We start from the raw sequence: 26,780 nt of genomic DNA on the forward strand, positions 1-26,780 counted from the left end.
TGAGTTACGTCCATAAGTTCTGGTAGCTGACATTATTACAGGCATATCCTAACCCCTGCACAGCACCAACCTGGCTGCCATAACTGATGACACACTTAACATTAAACATTTATCAGCAAACGTTTGCAATTTCACAATGCTTTGCTCCTGCACCTTTAGGTTGGTGCTGCATGGTGACTTAGGGCATGACACACATCGCCCGCCCAAGGATCGCACGAAGGACCTCCTACATTACATCCTAGTAGAAGCACATATGGCTGTATTGTAAGGCCCCCGTCCACGGGCGCGGTGGATCTCCGCTGTCGGAGCCGCCGCTGGGGAGCAGGAGCCGGCACACGGATCTCCACGGTGAGCCTATCTGATAGATAGGCTGACTGTGGAGAATCGCGGCAATTCGCAGCATGCTGCGAATTGCTGGTCGCAAGCGGAGAATCGCAATGATTCTCTGCTCGCGGACAGGGGGGCTGCGCTTTCCAACGCTATGGAAAGCGTGCATTGCGTTCCTCGCGGCCGGATTATCGCCGCAGGGAACGCAATTCAAAAACGCCGGTGGACAGGCAGCCTAAGTCACAGGTTGTGACAACACAACAATCACAAGACGTCTGTCAGGTTTGGATTTCTTCCAGTTGTTGGCTCCCAGCATACTTATCAGTCATCGACCTAAAGAAGCTGTTCGTGATACACAAAGAGCTTCAACTACTTGGAGACGGAGAGGAAACATGACAGCTCCCTCGTACTGCACAAAACACAATGTGACCTGAAGGCGTCTCCCGGCCCGCTGGGGGCTTATAACTATATCAAGGCTTCTTCTGGGTTCTCAGATTTCCTCCCACACTCCAAAACACGTGGCCCGACAGGTTACCCGGCTTCTTCTGGACCCGGCCCGTCTGAGCATCATGAGCCCCGGGGTGCAGAGACTTACACAACTGCAGAACATGCTGCCGCTATATAAGCTACAGAGTCCATGAAAACAATCCTTAATAAAAGGCTCCTCTGTGCCGCGGACACCTCCTTATCTCCCTTCCTTGTCGCACACAAGGATACTAATATTATCTTCAAGGAGCGGAGAGCTGGCACTGTGCGGACCAGGATTACCAGAAATATCCACCGCATGCCCTCACAATGACAACAACAGGAAGGTCAGCGCCGGCGAGGGATAAAACACATGACCGCTATTGTCTGTTTTCTGCTTGCAGTAGATCTCCTCTTCCTATTCCTGAGACTATTATCCAGGAGCGTGAGCTGGGATTAACCCATGCAATACCCACAGACTTCTTGGGCAGGAAGGTGGACTAATGACCCTTTTACATGGGACGACGGTTGGGTAAACGACTGCAGGAGCGCGGATGTCCCCGCTAAGGTCGTCTGTGCTCGTGCGGAGTGTTTACACTGACAGACATTACCGCTCGATCGTGGGCTTCTCGCTCAGCGTTCCACCTCCTATGTGAGACGAACAGCATTTACATGAAACAAGCAGCCCGCGATCCAGTGATGGTCGTTATGCTGACTGCAAGTAAGCGATAAGACACCTGAGCAACTAATCAGTATGGGACGTCGCAGCACTTTCGAACCTTAGAGTCCATTGTTGGCAATGTTATTCAGAAATGGAAACCATCCGGTGTGTGCGGTGCCGTCACATTCAGGGAAGCCTCATAAACTGGTAGAACGTGGACAACAAAGCCTTGTAGGAGCTGTGAAGGCATCATGTACATCATCTGCCCTCGCTCAGGAGGTCCCACAGGCCATTGGAACATCCATTAGCACCAGAACCCTCCGTAGGGAACTACATGAGAAGAGTTACCATGGACGAGCGGCTGCACACATCACAGCAGTGAATGCACAGCGGCGCCTGCTGGAGTGTTGTTCTTAGACTGTAAATGATTGGAACCAATGTTGTGGACAGAGGAATCACGGTACAACATCCTCCAATTGTATGGCTACACTTGGGTGTGACAGCCGCCTGCAGAGCGGTTTCTACCCAACTGCGTCGCCCCAACAGTGAGGTTTGGAGGAGGTTCTGTTATGGTGTGGGAGGTTTCTGCTGGGAAGGACTAGCGCTATAGTTTATAGTAAAGTCCACCCTAAACGCCAATTGGTACAGAGACATTCCGGACAATGTGGCATCACCTACCCTGTGGTAATACTTGGGTACAGCTGCATGTCTCTACCAACATGTCGAGTACCATGTCATACGGCACGCAGGGTTGAGACTTTGTTTGAGGAGCAGAATTTCTGCAAACTTCATTGGCGGCCAGAGTCCGGCGCTCGTGCAATTGTAAAGAATTTGTAAATACTGCAAATATAACGAGACTGAAGGGAGACCTCATCTCCCCGAACAGCAGCCCTGAGCAGATGGCTTTACAGAGCAAGAGAAATACAAGATTTCCCGACATAATTCATTTTCTGAGTAATTCAGTTACATGTTGTGCCCAGGGAATTCAGCTGTTTCATATGTCCCAAGCACCAAGAGTGGGGAGCGGGGAACCCCAAAACTCAGTATACTTCATCATGTTTGACATCTATGGACTGGAAAAAATGTGCTCTTGAAAAGACCCTAGAGGTCCTCCTATGGGGAACCAAAACCCAATAAGAATGGCTTCATATCTATGTTAACGTGCGTGTATTCAGCCCGCCGCTCTCACGTGATCTAGGAGATAAGGCTAGAAAGCTATTAAGTCCCACAGACTATTGCCAGACTCCAGGGGATTGCAGTCCAACTTTGCAGGACTGTCCAGAAGCTTCAGTATCTAAGCCAATCTAATAACTGAAAGTTCTGCCCTTCTCTTCTTACGGTTCTGCTTGTACGCATGTCCTTTATAGATTATCTTTTTGTAAATTTGGCACCTCTTGTATTAATACGTTTGATTCTTGTTGCTCTGCAAGAACCTTGTGTCTCTGATGAGATCATTTACCCCTTCCCTGCTGGGGAGCAGTGTGGACATAGGGGACTCTGCCTGTTATTCAAAAAGCGGTGGCAGTATGTATTTTGGGGCCTGTAGGACTGTGTCGGGATGTGATTTATGTTCAGCCTTGCAACAATTGTGCGAGCTAGACAATGGAAGTAGATGAGCTCCCTGTGGCGGGCTAAGAAAGCCTGGTACCTGAAACAGCTTTTATAAATCTCTACCAACTACCTGTGATCACTTAAACAGTACTTACCCCATCATAAAACTTTGCAGAGCCCATATGACTCCTTGATATGGTAACGCTCCCATGATTTGGGTGAATGAACAGGACACCATCAGAGAAGAAATACAATTTACCTGAAAAGACAATAATCTGATCACAAATGCTCTTTAGAACGGTACTTGGTTCATCATCCTATAGAAGAGCCTCCCAATCAATGGAAACTCCTGGAGGTCTCGCTGCTCACACTTGAGGCTCCAGCAGCCGGATCTCACAGATCATGCTCATTACAACAATGGTGGTATTTACCATAATCGTCAACATCATCAGCAATTTCATACTATGTCACACCTTGCCCTGTGATGTAGTCTGGCACCCCTTCATGAAAACGGTCCCTCCTCCCATTAACATCACAAGTAAATTAATAGCCGCATTTAAAGGGAACCTGTTGCGTTCTTCATGCTGCCCTCACAGCATGAAGAATGTTGCAGGTCCCCATTAAGGAGCGCTCGTCTCTTGTCCATATACCTTACTAGCTGCTGTGCCCGTATGGCTTGTCTGTGTGGCGCACACACATCCATCCCGGAAGGGTTTTAAAGACTCCATCTTGGCTGTAATCTAGCAGGCTTACCTTCTTCAGGTGTGATGTGCTGACTACTAGAACACATGTACGCCCCATCACCGCCAGACAGGAAGCTCCCAAGAAATGATTCCTGTTCCTACAAGACAACAGTTACTAATCATACAAGCTCCCGCCACACAGTGATGTCCATAACATGTATCTGCATTGTGTGTTATAAAGCATTCCTAATGTGCAGATTTACATGACTGCAGCCTGGACGAACGGCTGCTGCACCGGAGGTGGTAAATGTATATCACAACCTTTATGGTTCCTTTATCTCTATTGGATTTTAGGTTTTTCGTACACATGTACATGTTTGTGTTTCACATCCGCAGTGTTATGAACGAGCCACTGGAAACATTGACGACTCCAGTCAAAGGCTGAGAACTCATCCTAATTGCCTCACAAGGAATAAGAGGACCCACAAGAATGCTTCCAACTAGCAAGGAAAACTCTTAAACATAAAGAAAAATTGAAATACAAAACAGATTAGAAATCTGCCCAGGTTTTCATTGCACAAAGCGCCTCACCTTCACAGTATTCAAGGCTTTCTCAGAAAGCTTAACTTCATTCTCCTCCACCTGCGGGATGAAAATAAAGTGTATTAGGGGAAAAATATAGAACAATAAGAACCAAAAGCTTTAACCTTATGCGAATTAAAGGGGCATCCCCTCATCCACTTTAGACAAACTCTTTCAAACAAGTGAGCGGCAGAACCTCCCAACCCCTCCATGTGCTCACATCCCCATCCTCATCATAAGACAGCATGCTCACCAGCCATGATATAAAGCGAGGCACAGCAGCGGTCAGGATGATGTAATTACTGTCTGATGTCAGCGCTCCATCTGAAAAAGAAAGGAGTTGGACGAGTCTGTATTCTACTACGTGTGTGCAGGGAGACATGGAGTCACCGGTATAAGCTTCACATGTAGGGTACACATCTGATGTTATTGTATGCAGCGGACTCAGGAGCCAATCTGGCCCAGTACATGACAGGCGTCGACCATTCTTGACAGTTACACTTGTTCCCCAATCACAGCTGTTAACCATTTAAATGCAACTGTCAATTCTGACAGCAACATATAAATATTCTCCCACCCCCCACCCCAACACACACACACCTTACAGGTGAGAACCAGAAAGCAGGTGTGTATGAAAACCACGGCCCGGCTCTGTCACCTGCCCTGACAGCACCATAAGTTAGTTATGTTTTAGGCAGATGACAGGAGCCCTTTAAATACTCTTGTATAAAGAAAGACTAAAGTATTATAGAGGCGACACCTTTACTGGCCAACCGGAAAATTATGTAAGCCAGCCACCGAGGGTGCCTAATGCCCCTTCATCATATTATAACCGAGGGAACATTCATACGCCACATACGCTGAGTTTTGGAGCGGCTTGGGCGCATGCTTTTCTGTTGCGGCTGCCGCTCTCATAGAGGAGGCTTTGCTGTGTCGGATTCGCTATCCCGTGTGGATGAGATTTGTGAGAAATCTCATCCACATGGCTGGTGAATCCCGGGATTAACGTCCGCAGGTGGATTTGCTGCGGCGAAATTTCGGACGGAATTTCTGCGGCAAATCCACCCCTTAAGGTGCTTTTAGGCGGAACAATCATCATTTTTTTAAAAACAAGCAAAAATGAACAATAATCGTTCGGTCTTATCGTGAACCAACGACTGAGCGATAATTGTTCGCTTTTTGCTCGTCCAATTTAGGCAGGCATACAAATCCCTGTTGGCTCGCTCGCTTCTTGTTCGGTTTACACAGTGAAAGTGGAAGACTGAGCGATTCTAAATGATTTCTGGTTTCAACGAGCCAACGATGCATCTGCCCGTATAAACAGAGTGCAGGAGTGAACGAGCTAACAATGATGTCATTTGCTCTAACGAGAGATCGGCTTGTCTAGAAGGGCCCTTAGCATTATACAATAATTCCGCCCCAATCCCCTACCCGCCCGGAGCCTCCGGTATGACAGCCCTGCTGTGCATATCCCCAGTATCTACTGAATGATGGAAGAGTGTTCTGCGTCTCACTACCACCCGCTTATTTCACCTCCCACAGAAGACACTTATGTAACTCACTGACTAGCCTGTAATTAAGTCTCTACAAGCCCAGGTTATGTATCTACCCTCCCGCTTCCATGTTTACCTGATAACACAACATCCTAGCAGGAATGTTCAGACGCCCAAAATGAGGCGGCCCCAAAATAAACAGCGACACCCCAGGAGAAATAAACATACCGCTCTCCTGCAGCGCTAGAGGAAGAGTGAAGTAAATACTACATAAGTGCACCTTTGTCTCTAACGAGGATTTCCGACTTCAAAAAGGATTCAGAGAAGACGATGGATCCCAAATTCCCTCTTCCGCCTTGCAGGTCAGGAATGTCATAGATGGTCATAGACGCCTGCAGAGAACATGCAGACAGATGAGAGATCAGAAAGATCACTGCTCGCTGCTTCCAGCGTGGTCCACACCGAGAGCGGGCGCAGCGATCAGCTGATTGGCAGGGACCGCCAACGATCTGATATTGTTAACCTATCTTGAGGATAGGGCATCAATTTTAGTCCAGAAAACCCCCTTTTAAGCATTCGTTCGGCGGTCATTAGAAAGCACTGCCAGCCATTAAAAGGTTTGCACAAGAACTGAAAGCTATCTCTTATCCTCAGGATAGGGGATAATGTGCTGATTGGTGGGGTAAACCGCTGAGATCGCAGCTGGTCTCAGGAACGGGGAACCCGTTTATCCCATTCTCCTCACTGCGGGCTTAATGCACCCCCTCTGGCGAGGAGGAGACTGAATATAGTGCAGGTCAGGCAAGGTGAATAGTCAACTTGTGGTTCTGGTACATCCCCTTTAAGGGGGTATATTCTATGCCGCTCCCACTAGCAGTAAGAGACATATCAGTCAGCAGAGATCTCAGAACTCCTGAAGTGACAGCTCCTCATAGAGGTTCTGCATTACTCATCTGACCAGAGGATAGAGCTATACCCCCATACACAGGCACAATCTCAGCGCACAGCTGTCCCCCATTGCTTGAAGCCACGGCCTTATTTCCAGGAGGCCGGCTAGTATTGTGTGCGGGAGGATGACAACAGACCGCGTGACGAGGAAAAGCACAAGGAGCACCGATTCTGCAAACATGACTGTTGCCATAGGAGATGCACCTGACTTGTACTTACAGTTTTAATCAGGTGTCTACTATCGTCATGGTCCAATGGGACGTTCCTGAAGGAAGTAGACAAAGAAAGCATTGGAAAGGTGTCATGCGGTCTTATGTAAATAATTATTGTATACTGAAGAGTTCTCATGCTCGAGTTTCAATTCACTGTTTTTGAGATTTATGCTTGCTGTCAGGAACATCCCTTTTTTTTTTAAAGGGCCACTGCTGTGTTTTTTTTTTTTTCATTCATTATGTAGCTATCCCCCCAGCTCCCCAGTATATACAAGCGAGTAACTGTTAGGGCTCATTCACAAAAGCGGTTTACAATACGGTAGCGATTTTGGACTGTGCGTGACGGCGTATCCCACACACGCTGCCATACGCAGTCTTCCTGGTTTCATTTTCCTTAAACTTCCCTTTGTGTAGCTTAGTGTTGCTGCGTGTAATACACAATGTAATTGCGTACGTATATGGTTTATTACGCACCCATGGAGAACAATAGGGCTCTATTGTGAGTATTGCGCAGTAAAATAGAACATGCAGCTTTTTTTTTACGTGCGTATTATACGCATGTGTGAACGGAACAGTGAAAATCAATGTATTTGAATTGCCGTGATGAACCGCGGATTATACACATATACATTGTGAGCTTAATACGCTATTGAAATACCATCATGTGAATGAGCCCTTACTTGGTTTAGTTATTTCTCTTCGGATGGTCATGTGATCGCAGTTCTGAGAAGTTCAGATCTACTTGAGTTTTGTGTGAAGGTTCTAGTCAATTACTCACTATGCGTAATGCGGTTACATGGAGCCTACCACAGAAACTGCCTAAAGGGAGGGAAACAGACAGTCCATCACAGTTATGGATGATGATCACACAGCTCCTATCATACAGTTATAATAAAGGAGATCACAGCTCATCCTCTTGATTGTATGCTTACGGGTTGTAGCTTATTTAGGTAACTATACAAGGTATTAAACTGTCCCTGCATTTGGCAGAATTTGTATAGTCTCCAGCTAATGCTGCACTGATGCATCATGGGATTGATTGAAAGTAAAAGTTTAAAAAAAATCTCACTCTCAAGATGGTGCCTGACAAGCATCAGACAGGAGTCTGCACTCCATGCAAGTGGTTGGAGACCTCCAGAGTGACAGACAATATGGTGAGGGGCGCAGTAATGATGTATAAAACTGGTCACACCTGTTCACACAGCTGAATGTTTGGGGGGGGGGGGGGGGGGGGGGGGGAGGGATGCGCACTTCTGTGTTCAGCTTATATAGGAGGACTCCTCTGCTGCCGCATGTTGGTGGTGTTGTTTTACAATACCTGGAGAGCCCTAGAATGATACAGCTGTGTGTGCAACATATAGCGGATTGCCTAAACTGATACATTGCAACAGTCTCTCAGCTGTGTGAGCACAACTAATTAAAAGAGATCACGCCAAGATGCAGAACTCATCTGAGAACACAGGGCTAGATATGATCAGCTGATCGCCTCACGGACCGCTCTCAGCATCCCCCGTAATCAGCTGACTTTGCCAGGGAAAGCTGCTGCAGGGAAAACATAGTATTACCGGACGGCCAATCACATGAATGACATGCCTGTAACGATAGGATGGCAGCTGCTCCGACTGAGCAGCCCTCCGTTCTGGTATATAGTAGGGGGTGATGAGAGGGAGACCCTCTTCTGTATGACATAAACCCCAATAGGACTTGTGAACAGGGGCTGCCATCTTGGCACAACTACTTTAACCCCTTAAGGACATGGCCTATTTTGGGCTTAAGGACGCAATGATTTTTGCCGGATTTTTATCTCCATTTTTCAAAAACTTTTTTATTTTTCCGTCCACTCAGCTGTATGAGGGCTTGTTTTTTGCGTGGCGAACTGTAGTTTTTTTTCGGTGCCACTTTTGAGTACATAGACTATATCGTAAAACTTTTATTATTTTCTTTTATGATAACGGAGAGAAAACACGTCAATTCTGCTATAGATTTTTTTGGGTTTTTTTTACAGCGTTAATCATGCAGCATGACACACTACATTTTTTCTGCGGGTCGGTACGGTGACAACGATACCAAAATTCTTACTTTTTTTAGGTTTTTGCACTTTTTTTTGCAATAAAAACCCCCTTTTTTTAGAAATCTTTTTTTTTTTTCCTCTATCGCTGCAAAGTCCCGTAACTTTTATTTTTCTATGTACGGCGCTCTATGAGGGCTTATTTTTTGCGAGACGAGCTGTAGTTTTTATTGGTACCATTTTGGGGAATATACGGCTTTTTTGATCACTTTTATTGCATTTTTTGGGAGGCAAAATGAAAAAAATTCGCATTTTGCCTCGTTTTTTTTAAAACGCTTTTTGCTGTACAAAATAAAAAGATTGTTCAACTTTTTGTACACGTCGTTACGGACGCGTCAATAACAAATATGTGGTGTTTTAATTTTTTTTTGCCTTTTTTAATGCTAATATTAGAAAAAGCACAAAAAGAGGTTTTTTTACATTTTTCTTTTCTTTTTTTTTTTTTACACTATTTGAGTCCCTCTGAGGGACTTGCAGTACAGCACTTATGATCGCTGTGATAAGGCATGGCAGGGCTACTGCCCTGCCATGCCTTATCGCTTATAGAGCGATCATAGGCAATGGCACTACAGGAGGCCAGTGTCTGGCGTCCAGTGGCCATGGCGACAGGCCGGGCTCTCGCGATAACACAGATCACAGCAGGGAAGGGGTTAACAGCGGCGGGGTGCATTTCAGATGCCCCCCCGCGCGCGCTGTTGCAGCGGGACGCCGGCTATCACTGACAGCCGGCTCCCGCTGTGGGATAGCGCAAGATCAGTCACGATCTCGCGCTATCCCGATGACGTAAGGGTACGCCATTTTGCGCGTAGTACCAGCCTGCCATGATGTACCCTTACGTCATGGTGCGGAAAGGGGTTAAAAAAATAAATAAAAACTATTTTTTGACAACAATCATAGATCTGGAAAACAATGAGAAAGAGAAACAGGAGACCCGAAGTACAAGAAAGGGGTAAGCCCTTACCTGCCCAGACTAGTCACAGCTTCAATCTGAAATGAGACTTTGGACCTAAAACAAGACACCGTACAGAAGAGTGTTATATGGAGGTAACAATCAGTGTTATTGACTGGTGTATCCCTGCAGTGAGACTGTCAGTAAGGCAACACATGTTACATGGAAGTCAGGGTAACCTGCGATACCAGGTAATGGCCCGGGAATATGACCGATAGTCGTCCTGTGTAAATGCATGCAGAGACTGAATGACTATCTGCTTACGGTGAATGGAGACGGGTGGGAGGAGACCGCTCCCCGGCTGCCCCACCTCCATGCTGGCTGCGCTCTGAGCGATCCTCGCTGCTGTGTAACGGCGCAGGAGCAAGCTTCACTGGGACGAGTGTCGGGCATCGTTTGCCCGACAGTTCGTCCCGTGTAAATGGGCCTCAGGTCCTGTCTTTTAATAAAACAAAATGGGGTCATTCTGGTTTCCTGAAGTCCCCAGTAGAGGGAGCCTCCTGCTTATAAAAAGTGCGCTCAGACCCGTATAAACATATGGCATTATGACATTCATCAGCACAAAATTGTGACCCTATTTAGGCTCTGCTGACATCATTCTTTAGAGTCTGTGGAGTAGACACAAGAAAAAGTTTCCGAAGTCTATGCCAAATATATACATAGGGCTTCATTCATCTGACTTAGGCCAAAAAGGGCCCTTTTGGTCTCAGTCAGGCCAGTATACGATAGTGTAGTAGATTATGCAATTCGAAACAAAGGTATACATTAAAAACCACATATTGGGTGGAAATCCATGTTTTACAGTTAGAACCTATAAGCAAAATGTCCCACTTTACAGTAGGATGCTTGCAACCTTCTCTCGGAGGTATATGTTGAGATTCTCCCAGCATTTACCTCCATTGTAGGCTCCAGACATGATGTGAACCCAGCCTTAGACCTCCTGCAAACGAACGAGTCAGACTCCGCATGCGGAAACCCACAGTGAAATCCATCTGACCCCGGCAGGCGACCCTGCGCACCTTCGCTTTCTGTACGGCGGATGACCGCGGACGCTCGCCGTTGGTCATGCACAGCTCAGATTTTTTTTTTTCAAATATTAGTTTTTCCAAAGCCATCACTAGGCGAAGATGCAGGTACCTGCAGCCAATCTGCAATGTCCATAGTGTGTGGGCGGCGGGTCAGACAGTTTCTATTGACCTTGCCGAGTCCGCACAATAATAGAATATGCTGCAATTTTAAATCCGCTCGCAGAAATCGCAATCGCTATCAGCTCATCTGAGCGGACAAGCGAATGTTCTATTTTTTCAATGGGCACGGAGTACTGCGGATCGTCCGTGCGGGTGACGATCATGGATTCCGCAAATTGAAATCCGGTCATGTGCGGCTGGCCATAGATTGGGCGAACACTCACGTCTGTCATTTTATAATGAGAAGTTCTGCAACTTTCAATTTGTTATGTTACAAAACAAACCCTGCCCATCCCCAGCGACAAGCGGCGCCTCTGTCAGCAGCGACGGTTCCTGTCTAATCAGTGACTTGTTGTCACCCTCCTCACATAATTACAGCACCCAGCAGTGCAATTACTTCAACCCTGTGTTGTCCCCGATGTTTATTCTACACAATGGGAGAAATTATCAGACGAACCTCAGAGCAGCTTTCATCTGAATGAGATTAGAGGAGTCCAGCAGCATCCAGAGACTGTGCTCCGCTACTTCTTTTGCCTGTGGAAAGAGGAAGAGACACAGTAAGTCATAGAGCGGGCCCAGTCCCAGACACTCAGAGCGGGCCCAGTCCCAGACACTCAGAGCGGGCCCAGTCCCAGACACTCAGAGCGGGCCCAGTCCCAGACACTCAGAGCGGGCCCAGTCCCAGACACTCAGAGCGGGCCCAGTCCCAGACACTCAGAGCGGGCCCAGTCCCAGACACTCAGAGCGGGCCCAATCGTCAGAACGTGTGTGAGCGCAATATAAATACACGAGAGGAAGCCTGAAGTATTCACCCCTGAGGAGGCTGCCATTGTGCCGGATAATTGGATTTTTGTACTTCCTATAAAATCTCTTTCTCATCTCGTTCATTGGGGGACAGCTTAGGACTGAGTATAGCTACTGCCACTAGGAGGCAAACACTAAGTGCTGAAGCAGCTCGAAGATCCAAGGCATTTAGCGGAAGGGCAGACTCCGATACTGTCCAAGCGCCCTGTGAGTTTCTGCAGTGTACCACCCCAGCCAAGTAGGCTGGCATCTGTGGTGAGAACCTGCCAGTGAAAAGTCAAAAAGAAGCGACCCAGATGAATCTGTGGGGAGAGCACACTGACACTGTCGAGGTAGTCTGATCTGCGATCGAAGGAGTCCATATATTTCTACCACCGGGAGAGAATGGCCCACTAGAGAGGCAGAGCGTGAAACTGTCCGAATAGATGGCCTCGAAGGATGAGACCATAAGTCCCAGTACTCCCATACAGTGATGAAGGGTCACCGGAGACTACGTTTGCAGAGAACACACCTGAAAGCGATGCAATTTATGTGCGCGGGAGCAGAACCTGTTCACATGCCATGTTGAATGGAGACTTTAAAAGACCAGACATTGAGATGGTGAAAGGTAAGACTTGACGTGGCTGATGAGCTACCCAACCGAAACAAAGTGTTCAGAGTGACGTGGAGACTGTTCGACTGAGTCAGAGCTTTCACCAAAATGTCGTTGGGGTAAATGGCCACTATTCCCTTGGAGTGGGGGAGAGCTATCACAGATGCCAGAAGCTTTGTGAATGTGCAAGAGCCATGGTCAACCCGAATGGCAGGGCTGTGGATTGGTTGTAATCTTAGCGGATGGGAAAGTGGAGAAATCGCTATTGCACTCGACATATTGGGATATGAAGATAGGCATCCTTGGTGTTGACGGATGACAGAAGCTCCCGCGGTTCTATGGAAGCAATGACTAACCTTAACAATTCCTTGTGGAAGTGTTGAACTTTGACAAATCTATTCAACTTTTTCAGGAAGGAGGAAAGGGGGGTGGGGTGGGCGTGCTCCATTCCCAGGCTAAACCGTCTTCGAACTCAGTATATGAGGGGAAGACTTTTGGGGGATGTTTCAGGTGTTTACAACAAAAAGTCATCTGGAGGGTCTCCTTCACCGCCACTATCAGGCTATCAACCAGAGAGGAGAGCTTAGCGGCTCTGTGAAGTGCACCATGCTTGGCCGACGCCGGGGCCTAAATTAGGGCCTGAGGCCCTATAAGCGCTGCAGTCGTCTGTGGCTGCCCCCTTCCCCCAGAGACATCTTCGGCTTCCCTTTAAAAGGCCAATCCACAGATTTTTTCATTCCTTATGCACCTATCACCCCAGTATATATGAATGAGCTAGCGTTACCTTGGTTAGTTATTTCTTTCCGTCTGTCTGAGGCTCCTGGCCTCGTTTCCTCAGACGGTCATGTGATCTCAATTCTAACCAGCTCAGATTTGCTTGGGGTTATGATGTCTGAAATTAGTCAGATTCTCAGTCTGTGTTATGCTGCATGAATCCTACCATGGAAACTGTCTAGAGGGGGATACAGAACTCCTATCACAGTTACTGTTGATTGTCATACAGCTCCTGTCACACAGTAAAATAGAGGCGATCACGGCTCATCCTCCTGACTCTATACTTATGTGCTGTAACTTATTTAGGTGAATATAGAAGTTTCTGATAATTAAACTTCTCCCAGCAGACAGTATGGTATAGTCTCTAATGCGGTGCTGATGCATTATGGGATGTGAAACAAAGTAAAAAAAAAACCTCTAAATCTCAAGATGGTGGCTGATAACTATCAGACAGGGGGCTGCACTGCATGCAAGTGGCTGAAATATACAGAAGAGACAGGCGATCAGGTGAAAGGTGCAAGGATGGAAAATTGTGGTTTTCTCTAGAGCCGCCCGTTAACTGTACTTAATGCCACTCACCCACCATATTACGGATTTTACTTTGTTGTTTCTATATAGATGTAAATCCATGCCCCGGGTTCTTACTACGATGCCAGTATTTATCACAACAGGAGAGGCGTGATGCTGGACGTGACAAGACATGTAAAGCTGTGTCCCACAAATTGTCAACAGATATAATATATGCACATTATAATGTACTTTACCTGCTGAGATTTTGTTTGCTAGCTTTTGTACTTGTTTTCATATGAATGGGTACATATGTCCAGTCCGAGTCTATACGATTCTTGCTGAGCTTTGTGGATACTGCAGTTAACGCACCATTCACTAAATGCTTACGCATTAACCCTTTGCAATCCAACTTTGGATTCAGGGTTTCCTAGGGGGCTCTCTCTTTCTGCCATTATACAATGGCGCCGTCTGCTGGCTCGTGCCAGTACTGCAGTATGTGACATGCCAGAGAGGCCCCCCAACAACTGAGCAGCCAGTAATCTACAGTAAGAATACCCTGCCGGATGTCTTCCGACATCAGAGCTGTACAGCCTTCAATCAGAATGTCTTTAGATGTCAGACAGTGGATTGGAAAGGGTTAATAGGCAGTCAGGTACTTGCTTCTGGCCTTATATCACCACTTCCTTCATGAATATTCATTCAGCAAGCATCACAATGGCCTATAGATTATGTGATCTGAGGGTCTGTGATAGGACAGAACTTGCTTTAAATTGATGGTGGGGTGTGTTGCCTAAACAAAACGACTAAAGAAGCAAATTGCGTCCGAAATGCATTTAATGATGCCAGAGGTATCTGTGTTCATCGGATATAATGAAGGTCTTATCCCTGTTCGTGTGCTCGGTCAGTGTGGGATCCACACATTGGTACTTCAAAGACGGATCATCTATGCGGTGAGCTGGTAAACGTAGTTTCTCCCTTAGACTGTACTCACATCTACAGTAGAGGCTCCACTTGGAGCCTCCGGGACAAATAGGGTGTGAAATGTCAGACAGAAAGTCGTGCATGTGGGAGGTTTTCAGCCAGTAAAATACCAGACAGGGTGACAAGAACCAAATGAACCCCATTATAGTCAACGGGGCTATTGTGCATCGTTTGGTTTAGTTGTGAAGCGTATCTGTTCGGCCAAGGAATATCATTTTCCTGCTCCCATAATGGAGCAGGGAAACAAACACCTTAATACAGATGTGAACATGGCAGTAAGGACCTAAAACCTTCTCATTGCTAATTTGCATAAATCCTGAGAAGATTTCTTGAGTCTTCCGATGTCTTCAGTTACATGATATTATGGCATGTACAGGCCAGCCTCAGGGCACACATGGGTCCTCCGGGTCTTCAGCTGTTGTGCAGCTACAACACCCAGCATAACCCGACAGCCAGAGTAGTTTTACATCAGTAAGAGAGTTAAGGCCCTTTTACACACGATGATAAATCGCTCAAAAGCCATCTTGTGAGCAATAATCGTTGGGTGTAAATGTGCGCCCATCGTGCACATACCATCCACTGCTGACTGCAGGACAGCATGAAATCCATCGTCCCTCATAAGAGGGACCGGACACTGAGTTCTCCACTGGCAGTGCTGATAACATTCTTTAACAGCTGCTGTCCCACTGGAGAACAATAGTGATGTATTTAGAGAACAGACCACCTGCTGTTCTCTAAATACATGCAAACGAAGTACTAAAGCGCTGATTAGCCAATTAGTACCAATGCAAAATGATTGCTCAAAGCTGTCAGTTTCTGATGAATTTTGAGCAATCATCTGTGTGTGTAAATGCACCTTCAGAGATGGCTGACCACAACCCTAGGTCACATGTGGTGACCAACCTAGCTCAAAGTCAGAACACAAGCATTACCTTGGTGAAACTGGAACACTTAATGTAACTTGCAATCCCCGTAAGAACAGCTTCCACCACAGCGGCGTAGATCTGGGACAGCAAGGCACTATAAAAGGACAGATACTGGTTACTGCACAAATCACCTGTATTTAAAAAGGTACAGAAGTATTAAAGCAGAGGTCAAACTTTTTCTGCTAAAGTTTTGCTTTTTAACAAAGAATGTACAAAGAAATGCTGCAATACTAATATGTGAGGGCGACAGTCGTGGCTCTAGTGTTAGAAATGTAAGCTCCACAATGTGACAGTATGTCAGGAGAGGTGCAGGTATCACTAGCCTAACGAGGCAGGATCAGAAAGCCTCCGGGGTAGAATATGTAAATGAGAGAATAGTAACCTGCATGAGAAGCATTTTCAGGATGCACCGTACAAGCTCAGGCACGAAGGCCGCATCAGTGACATTTCTACAAAGGGCTCTTCCTGCAAGCAGTCACGTAATATTAGCAGAATGTCAATATGGGGGCTTGTAGCAGCACTCCACTTTGGAGAACCTTTTTCCTTCATCAAGATTTCCCAAGTAGAGCAGGAAATGTCAGCAATATGGCTTTCATTGACTGCAATGCCTACTGGGTGCTCCAGAGCAGGGGGCGCTCTTTGCAGTAGCAGTTGCCTGTTAATAGAGAGGGGTCCCTAGGGGCATATGGCCCTTTTAGACACAACGAGAATCTGACGATTCTCGTTTCCCAAGCGAATGAGTTGGTGATGTCATCCTCAGCTCGTTTGCGCTCAGGCATCCTGTTTTAGACTATGTCAGCCAGCACTCACTCAACTAAAGCACCCGGCAGGAAGCAGTAACGAAGGGGAGGCGATCTGGGCACAGAGGAGCATTTCCGAGTTTCTGCACTCCCCTCTGGTCTCCTTGCAGCAGGATCGCAGAGGTAACGTAGCACCGCCACACCACTCCCAGGCGTTTCATCCGGTGAGAAGTCTGCACTTAAGCCTCATGTCCATGGGCATAATAGAATTGTGGAACCCGCACGGATGATCCGCAGTTCAATATGCCAAAGACATTCATTGGGCATCCGCAGGTAATTATATACCTATGGATGTCATTTTTCCCTGGTGTGCAGATCACACGAGTGGGGAAAAAAATGCAGCCTGCTCCATTTTGTGCAGACGGCTTCCATTGAAGTCAATGGAAGCCATCTGATCCGCGACACCACAGCCGTGCCGCGCATCCGCAGGAGATTTAAAACAAAATAAAAAGCAAGCAGCACAGTGCATGCACGCCACCGCCGCACCTGGACGAAGAAAGAAGATCCGCCTGTGACAAAGGAGAACCACGCCACGTCCAGATAGGTGAGAAAATGTCATTTCTAGCCTCATGGCTGCGGGCACAGCTGGAATCCACTGTGGGATTCTGCTCAGGGAATTCGTGCATGTCCGTGGGCATGAGGCCTTACTACTCTCCTCCTGTCACCTGGTAGCAAACCCCACTGCTTTTCTCTGCCGCTTGTTTATTAACCCAGTAGGGGGATCTTGAGGAGACTTCTCAGCCGGGTTTCCAGGGGAATCCCTCCCCTCCCCTAGCCCGGTTGCTGAGGAATGGCCTACATTACCCCTGCACGGCTTACCCACCCGCCCTGCACCCTTGGAGTGCTTGCCTGCCGTCACCCTCAGTAGCCCCCAGTTTGCATTATCCTCCCTCTTATCCAAGCTCCCCTCTCTCCTCTCACCAGATCCCCAACACCAGAGGATCCCTGCACCCATACGAAGATTGAGGATCTTGGGGCTCTCTGAAATGAGTTACCTACTAAAAGGGACCTTGAATCCATCATTCAGCGTGTGGCGTTGCGACAGAAGGTCCTGGTAACTTTTAAAGAGGTACTCGCTCCATGTCCCACCAATTGTCTACTCATGAGCACACCACATAATTACTACCTCGTTCTCAATAGCTAACTTTTGCTACAAGTAGAGGACCAAGAAAATAGTGGGCACTGGAAGAGCATCAAGCTATATGGCCTGTTCCAAACCATCTCAACCAATGATCTCCGTCTCACCGTGACGGCCATTTTTAATGAGCTCTTCTCTCACCCTGAATCAATACAGATCAAGATTGATAGGCTCCGTAGGATTGCTGGGTCCCCTCGCATAGACTCATCATCTTCTTAAGATGCTCTTTGTAGAGTAAATTTCTTTAAAGGAACGAGGGAAGATTCTAAAACAGGCATGGAGACAAGGCTGCGTCTCGTATCAAAGTATGACCCTACAGCTATTCCAAGAGGTATCCGGAAGCACCAAGGGAACGAGGCACCTTCTCAACCCATTTTAAACAAGTGTACAAAAAGGTGGGTGAGACATACAGAGGAGGTCACCCCATCCAACTGGTAGTCCGTAGGAATGGCTCTACAATTCCTCCTACACTCTCCAGACCAGGCTCCAGCCTTAGCCCAGCTCTTGGTTTGGCAGAACTACATCTCCCAGATTGGTTCGCCTTTCATCTCCGTCTCTTAGTGACAACCTCTGTCACAACGCTCCCATCAGAAATCCCTTTCAAGACTCCATCACCTACCATTAGATGCTGCTGCTGAGAGATCTCAGTACTCTTCAAGACCCCAGAGGTTTTACTTTCCCACGGGACTTACTTTAAATACCGCTGTTTCGGGACGAGACCAATTAGTACTCCTCTGTTTACGCTGACTGTCTGCTAGGGATTTCATGCTTCACATTCAGGTGTAGAGCCCTATACCTGCACTACATTTCCATCCTGGACTCCCAGCCCTTATACATAGACTCGCTGGGCTTTATGGGCTTAAAACGCATATTATTTACGACCTCTTTATATACAGGATATCTCAAACTCTCAATGTTTTGGCTGATCCATAAGCCCTCTCCTCCATACTATATACATGGAGTACTGTATATCCGTTCTGCTGCTCTGCTTTGGTCTAGCCATGCGGTTACAGCTCTGGTTCTTCCACTGTCCCCAAGTAGTTGTCGTAGCTCCTGGACTTGCTGGAAAATTGTCTAGGCGCCCAGGACCAGCCTTAGGCTTCCTTCCCACGATCGTATATCGGCCCCTGTTTTTTACGGTCGGCCGATATAAGCTACCATCTGGGGCGAAAAAGCTCCTGAATGGGCGCACAAATCTAACGTTTGTGCGCCCGTTTACACAGCATGGGCCCTGGCACATATACGCCGAGGCTACCATGCCATCTCCTCTTTCCTCTCCCTCTCGCAGGCTAACCTCTGCTCTCCTCCCTGCTCCACCCCATGTCCGCAGCCAGCAATGGGAGGAGGCGGGACGAAGCAACGCAGCGCTTAGCTCCACCCCTGTCCCACCCCCTCCCATTGGAAAGAGCAAGTGGGGAGGAGAGCAGAGGGAGCGAGTTTAGAAGCCACGCTGCTAAACTCCCTCCCACCTCTGGACGCTGTCATTGGCTCCCATAGGAGCCCATGCAGCGGCTGACGTATTCCGGCCAAAAAGATAGTTCCAAGACTATCTTTTAGGCCAGACGACTACATTGGCGGGCCGCTTTTACGTCACGAGAATACAGGCTTGTGATCTGATGCATTGGAATCCAAAGTGACCCTAAGGCTGTATGAGCACTTGGAGACGCACCTGCTGTATGGAACCAGGAGCTAGAAGCCGTCTAAGGTGGGATGAAAGTCTTTTTCTATACATCAGATCACAGCGTATATCGATCAGTCGTGAAAATGGCGAGCCAATATACGCTCGTGGGAAAGTAGCCTTAGTGAAATTCTTCACTGTTCTGTTCTCATACTGTGCTTGGATTAGCCAGACACCACATAGAACACAAGCTGCGAGTTTGATGCGGCCGCTGCTTTATCATCCTCATCACTTCTCTCATTAACTTTCAGCTTTTCCCAGTCTCTCTTGGTCTCTAGTGCACTTGATTCTCTCTCAGCTGAAGACTAGTGGTGGGATTGGTCTACCACACATACATGGTTATTGCCATGCTTCCCTCTTAAGGTTCTTTTACACACAACGATTAGCCCTTAAAATTCACTCAAAAGCCATCTTTTGAGCGATAATCGTTGTGTGTAAACGTACCCATCTTTCACTTTTGTCGAATGATGATGTTATGTTCGAGATAAAATCCCTTGTTTGGCGGAAGAGCTGATAGCAGGGACTTCACGCTGTGTTCTCTGCGGAGAGTGTTGATAACATTGTCTCAGCTGTCAGCCACAGAGCAGAACAAAGGGAATGTATTCAGAGAACAGACCACTCACTGTTCTCTGAATATAGCTCCTGGCGGCTCACACATATTAATAAGCTACTAATTGGCATTAGGAGCAATTAGCACTTTATGCAAAATGATCGCTCAAACACCATCTTTGTGTGTAAAAGGGCCTTTACAATCTGTCCTTGATTGGTGCAGCCATCAGCCTACAAAGCTATCTGCATCGAAAGAACACTTTCTCCCTTGAATGAGTTTCCCTATCGCAATGGTTTTTAAAGTCTCACCCAACTACAAGACCCACTTTGATGTTCTGCAACACCTTATTTCCAAGAGATCTTGTCTTTCCTTCCCCTTTCTCAATTGTTCCCCATTTTGGGAAATTTACAATTTCCTGTGGGCTAATCCTCTGGCTCATTTAAAACTTAGCGCCTTACAGATAGGTGTTCGGCCTCATTTTTTTTTTTTTATATTTGAAGCTGATCGGTTCTCCCAGTTGGATTTTTATGACATTTTGGACCCTGTCCCATCGGGTCCTTGGAGGACTACGCAACTCTCCCATTTCTTGAACTCTTTATCCACATCTGAAGGATTTTGTAGACAAATGACGCCTTTTGACAAAGCCTGTATGGGACTGGGCACTACTCATCATTCTCTTTCCATTTTTCTACGCACTGTTGATCTCCGCAGCTCAAGACTTTAACCCGCCATTTTTGCTTAAATGGGAGGGCGATCTAGATCCCGTTTACTCCGGCCCGAGAGACAGGATTTTCGAGCTTACTTACAGGTCTTCATTGGCTAACAAGTAGCAAGAGGTGGGATATAAATTTCTGTCCCAGTGGTATTCTGTCCCCTCTAGATTACATGCTATACAGCAGTCTGAATCTACACTGTGCTAGCGTTGTGGTGAAAGGATAGGTACTCACCTGCAGGTTTTCTGGGATTGCCTTACTTTTATGAAGAGATACAACACATTATCTGTAAGGCCCTTCACTTTTTAAATTTCCTAACAGCATTCCTGCTGCATCTTTCAGATCCCTCAGTATGGGTCTACCGCGGGTCGATTCTAAAACACCTCATTAATGCAGCTAGGTCCTATATCCCAGCTCTCTGGAAATCCACTTTACCCCTTCACTGATGCCCTCGTTTTACAAAGCAGAGGATTTTCAGAGGATGTAAGACCTCAGTGCGCTATTGTATGGGTGATCTGATGCCTGGTATACAGCCTGGACTCCGTGGAACGTTTTAAGGTGTATAGCAAAATTACTGGGTGGAGAGAGGGCCGTGCACCATAGGGTATGAGGCGCCCCTTTGTTCAGGCCCTGCAGGGGGATTTTTTTCCATCCTTTCTTTACTTCATATGCTTATAATCCAGTTCAGTGTTGTAATTTATGCTGACATTCTCTTGTAGGGTTGATGTGCTGTACAAGGGGTTTCCCCCATCTTTTGGCCCCAAATTGCTAAGATCCAGGATATTTCTGTTTAAGCTTGCTTTGTTCACCAATTTATCCTCCTGATCTATGTTTCTTGGGCACATGGACCCAAATATTTTCCTCTTCTACTTGAGGTCCTGCTCAACTTATATTCTTATTTTCTGTACAACGTTTGTAATTGATTGGTAATGGAAAATAAAGAATTTAAGGGTCCCTCAGTTATAAAACTCAACGCTTCACCCAAATAACCATTCAATGTGAAGCGTCACAGTTGTGGCGTGTTATACGATTGCCCAGTGACATTGCTGGCTCAATGTTCCTTCCACAGGTTAGAGGGGGTCATAAACCAATCGTAAACTGCTATAAACAGAACAGCCGGGTACACGGCTTTCTAATATACACTGTGATCCAATAATGCAGAGAGTCCTTAGTTGCAGGCCTCTGCTCCCGGTGTACATTAGAAGATGTGCTTAGTTTAGTTGGAGGAGCCCAGACACTATGCTGCGTGCACCATGTATAACAATGTGCAGAAAATAAGGGGAAGCCAATGCAGAATACAGCATAGAGGCCAATCAGTACTGGTGTGGAAGCTTCACCCATGCGCAGTGTGGTGCACAAAGAGATTTTATCATAGGCAAACTTACATTTGCTCATTTTTCTTGTGGGTTTCATTGTCACAACCTAGAAAAAAGAAAAAGGATAAAATGATAACGAAATGTACTTGTGCCCAAAATGAGGAAGAATCAATGCGTGTCGAAACAAGATCATGATAATGTGATACTACAGATAAGTGGGCAGTGCGTCTTCCTAATGGTGCCGAGTTTGTTCCGCAGCACTGGGATACGGTGAGAAGCCCCTGTGGCTTACAGCAGTCTGAACACAGACAATACTGTTCAGAAAGGCAGCCAGGATGCCAGATGCAGCTCAGTGATACAACACATGGTGCCTGCTGTACAGAAGCATTTCTCTGCAGATCCCCAATCTGAACCCCCTAAGGCTGGGTTCCCACGGGGTGGAATTGGCCTACAGACTTCCTGCACTGTAATTCCGCCGGGAATTTTTATTCCGGAATAAAGTAGCAAACTGGATGATTTGCAAAAATCCCGCCCACGCACTGCGGAGAAGCCGTTGTGCTCAAGCCGCAATGGAACGAACACGCTGCGTGGAATTCAAAGCCGCGGCATGTCAATTTTATCGTCCGTTCTGCTGACGGCTCTCTTTGGGGAGAGAGGGCCCGCACAGAAACGGCACGGCTGATGGGGCAGCCGCACATAGCAGAGCGGAAAAGACGCTGTGAGGAGGTGAGCCGCGGTGGTCACAGCAGGGGCACGGCTCGCAGCGGGATTTGACCTGGCAGTCTGCAGGAAGCCTTAGAAACGGATACGTCCAAAATGTTGTCTGCAGGCATGGAATTCAGCAGCACTCACTCCTCTATAGCGACCCAGTCAGGGTGGGGAGGAAAAAGCAATGCAAAGCCGTAAAAAACGGATAATAAACTAAAGAAGTCGCCATATCAGTCCAGTATTCATAAGTAGACGACAGCATAGAAGGTAGATTAAAAAAGATCCAGGTCTTTATTGGATCCATTTTTAATATGTTTAATATATTTAACAATAAAGACTTGGATATTTTAACCTACCTTCTATGCTGCCGTCTACTTATGAATAATGTCCAAAATATTGATCATGGAAAATCCCATGCACGATTGTGTAGTAAGAATATACATAACAGGTACCTGATGAGGAAACCTACCCAAATATGGAACATGGGTGACCCCAAAAAAGTAAGTCCTGGAACAGGCTAAGGGCCCCTTGGGAGAAACACACTGCGCTACCTGTGAACACAAATAAGGTATAAGAGTATCTACAAGTAAACATTATCAATGACTTCTAGACAAAGACTATTTATTCCTCACAGGAGTCCTGAAAGGATTTGTTTGCATAGTAAGAATGGATACCCATCAGGCCAGAGCCACTGGCAAAACTAGAATCACTGGTTCATGTGCTGGCATAGTGATGAGGTCTGTAGCCAAGAGACTCTCCAGCACACTTCAATTTATACAATATATCTACATAGTAAGGAGAAGGGTTACACAACAACACTTTCGTATATTATGAGTAGCTAAGTAAATTATTACATTACTATTCTGATCCCAAGTTACATCTTGTATTATACTCCAGAGCTGCACTCACTATTCTGCTGGTGGAGTCACTGTGTACATACATTACTTATCCTGTACTGATCCTGAGTTACATCCTGTAATATACTCCAGAGCTGCACTCACTATTCTGCTGGTGGAGTCACCATGTATATACATTACTTATCCTATACTGATCCTGAGTTACATGCTGTATTATACTCCAGAGCTGCACTCGCTATTCTGATGGTGGAGTCACTGTGTACATACATTACTTATCCTGTACTGATCCTGAGTTACATCCTGTATTATACTCCAGAGCTGCACTCACTATTCTGCTGGTGGAGTCACTGTGTGCATACATTACTTATCATGTACTGATCCTGAGTTACATCCTGTATTATACTCCAGAGCTGCACTCACTATTCTGCTGGTGGAGTCACCATGTATATACATTACTTATCCTATACTGATCCTGAGTTACATGCTGTATTATACTCCAGAGCTGCACTCACTATTCTGCTGGTGGAGTCACTTTGTACATACATTACTTATCCTGTACTGATCCTGAGTTACATCCTGTATTATACCCCAGAGCTGCACTCACTATTCTGCTGGTGGAGTCACTTTGTACATACATTACTTATCCTGTACTGATCCTGAGTTACATCCTGTGTTATACTCCAGAGCTGCACTCACTATTCTGCTGGTGGAGTTACTGTGTACATACATCACTTATCCTGCACTGATCCTGAGTTACATCCTGTATTATACTCCAGAGCTGCACTCACTATTCTGCTGGTGGTGGAGTCACTGTGTACATACATTAGTTATCCTGTACTGATCCTGACTTACATCCTGTATTATACTACAGAGCTGCACTCACTATTCTGCTGGAGGAGTCAGCGTGTATATATGTGACTTAAGGCCCATTTAGGCACAACGTATATCCCTCAAAAGCCATCTTTTGAGCGATAATCGTTGGGTCTAACTGCACTGTCATCCTGCAGTTTCCGTTAACCAGTCGCTAATCGTTGTCTTTCAGCATGCTGAAGGACAACCATCAGCCTTATCAGGAGTTCACAGCGGGATACAGCTGATACTATTGTTTCAGCTGTATCCTGCTCCCTGAACAGAAGTGTGGTATGAAGAACACAGCGGTCCAGCTGTGTTCTTCATACTCCACAGGGAGAGCACAGCTGTATAGCCAGGGTATGAAGAACACAGCGGTCCAGCTGTGTTCTACATGCCCCACTTAAAGCACTCGGCTGTATAATAGCCGGGCACTCTGAGCAGAGAATAGCTGGATGAAGACGACAAGCGTTAGAGTGATCACATTACACTGTAAAGGCACACAACGATTATCGCTCACAAGACATCTTTTGAGCGATAATCGTTGTGTCTAAACCAGGCTTTATTCTGCATTATACTCCAGAGCTGCACTCCCTATTTTGCCATTGAGTGCAGCTCTGCAGTATAAAACAGGATATACAGATGTACTAATTCTAAGTTGAATAAGTTGACTGGTGCATCGCGATAACTTGATTTACAGCATAGTCGTACATTGTAGTTAATTTATCATGATGCCTAAGGCCTCCCTCACACGGGCCTTTGCAGAAACAGAGTGCTTTTCAACGCTGCGCGTTTACTGCAGATTCCGCCCGCTTTCACAGAGGAAAACACAGCCAAGGCTGCTGATAAAAGAAAAAAATATCAATACTCACCTAGCAGGTGAAGCCGCTGTCCCCAGCACCGCTGTCAGGACCTTGTGAAGCCGTCCGGTTGCTGTGATTGGCTGAGTTGGCTGAGTGACAGCCGGCGGAGCCAATCAGAGCAATCTCTCGTTGGAGACGGGGATTTAGAATCTCCGTTACCAGCGAAAGTTCCTCTGAAAGCTGACAAGTCTCGAGAGCGCAGCCGGGGACAGCGACATCACCTGCAAGGCGAGTATTGATTTTTTTTAAATTCAGGCAGTGTAGCTAAAGCGTTTAGCGCTGCCAAAAGCGCGGTACCAAGTTGTGCTGTGCTTTCGGCAGCGCTGAAACCGCTACCCATTCATTTCAATAGGGAACACAGGGCTGAAAACGGCCAAAGATAGAGCATGCAACGCTGTCAAAGTGCAGCCTTGAAGACGCTGTGTTTTCAGCATTGTGTGATAAGCCCCATTGAAATGAATGGGAGCGTTCTACAACGTTTAGCGCAGCGCTGAAAAAGCAGTTCTAAATGCTGTATAAAAGCGCCTGTGAGGGAGGCCTTAAGTGTCACGCTAACGTTTGCTGCATCTGAAACTCCGGACCCATGCATTACTTATCACGTATGTAAACAGGGACTCAGCTTTTTATGTAGATTCTATTATGCTGTGGCTATAAAGCATTATAAGCGGTGCGTGCCTTACCATGTGCTTAGCGGTGCCGCCTCCAGGCCCCGTGTTTCTGACCAGGTGTCCTTCTGATGGGAATATAAAGCTGCCGGGTTTCAAGTTCTCTTTGGTGGAATGACTGCCAAAAAGCACAAAAGGCTGCCTGCAAGGACTACATAGAGATCACACAATTAGAGGAGGCCCGGCAGCTGCTTGTCACATGACTGGAGGCTCAAGAAGGCTGCAGAACATATAAACATACAAAAGGAATCCCAGGAACGTGAACACAACTGCAAGAATTCCCACGACACGGCAAACCACAAAGGAGGCCAGTCACTGAGAAGAGAACGCTCAAGCCAGCAGCAACCGCAGAGTAATAGGAAATCATCTCATCCCCATTAACGAGCATGCCATGCAGAATGCAGCATCATGCCAACCACATGTGACAATGACATACAACAGGCGGTATTACTGTATTTATATTCTTGTACATAGGGGGCAGTATTATAGTAGTTATATTCTTGTACATAGAGGGCAGTATTATAGTAGTTATATACTTGTACATAGGGGGCAGTATTATAGTAGTTATATTCTTGTACATAGGGGACAGTATTATAGTAGTTATATTCTTGTACATAGGGGGCAGTATTATAGTAGTTATATTCTTGTACATAGGGGGCAGTATTATAGTAGTTATATTCTTGTACATAGGGGGCAGTATTATAGTAGTTATATTCTTGTACATAGAGGGCAGTATTATAGTAGTTATATTCTTGTACATAGAGGGCAGTATTATAGTAGTTATATTCTTGTACATAGGGGGCAGTATTATAGTAGTTATATTCTTGTACATTGGGGGCAGTATTATAGTAGTTATATTCTTGTATATAGGGAGCAGTATTATAGTAGTTATATTCTTGTACATAGGGGGCAGTATTATAGTAGTTATAT

General features: G+C 46.4%; 1 protein-coding gene across 1 annotated transcript in view; it reads right to left on the reverse strand.

Annotated features, from left to right (window-relative positions):
- DNAAF9 (dynein axonemal assembly factor 9) overlaps positions 1-26,780 on the reverse strand; it is an 81,735-nt gene that overhangs the window by 29,605 nt on the left and 25,350 nt on the right. Inside the window, exons 10-21 of the mRNA XM_066572919.1 lie at positions 25,866-26,001; positions 23,086-23,167; positions 21,978-22,014; positions 15,720-15,807; positions 11,584-11,660; positions 9,952-9,996; positions 6,930-6,975; positions 6,043-6,154; positions 4,523-4,593; positions 4,279-4,329; positions 3,758-3,845; positions 3,160-3,263 (exon numbers count right to left, since the gene is read on the reverse strand). Coding sequence (XP_066429016.1) covers positions 3,160-3,263; positions 3,758-3,845; positions 4,279-4,329; positions 4,523-4,593; positions 6,043-6,154; positions 6,930-6,975; positions 9,952-9,996; positions 11,584-11,660; positions 15,720-15,807; positions 21,978-22,014; positions 23,086-23,167; positions 25,866-26,001 — 937 coding nt within the window. The remainder of the gene's footprint in view (positions 1-3,159; positions 3,264-3,757; positions 3,846-4,278; positions 4,330-4,522; positions 4,594-6,042; positions 6,155-6,929; positions 6,976-9,951; positions 9,997-11,583; positions 11,661-15,719; positions 15,808-21,977; positions 22,015-23,085; positions 23,168-25,865; positions 26,002-26,780) is intronic.

This window comes from Eleutherodactylus coqui, chromosome 7 (assembly GCF_035609145.1).
Source record: "Eleutherodactylus coqui strain aEleCoq1 chromosome 7, aEleCoq1.hap1, whole genome shotgun sequence".
NCBI classification, from domain to species: Eukaryota; Metazoa; Chordata; class Amphibia; order Anura; family Eleutherodactylidae; genus Eleutherodactylus; species Eleutherodactylus coqui.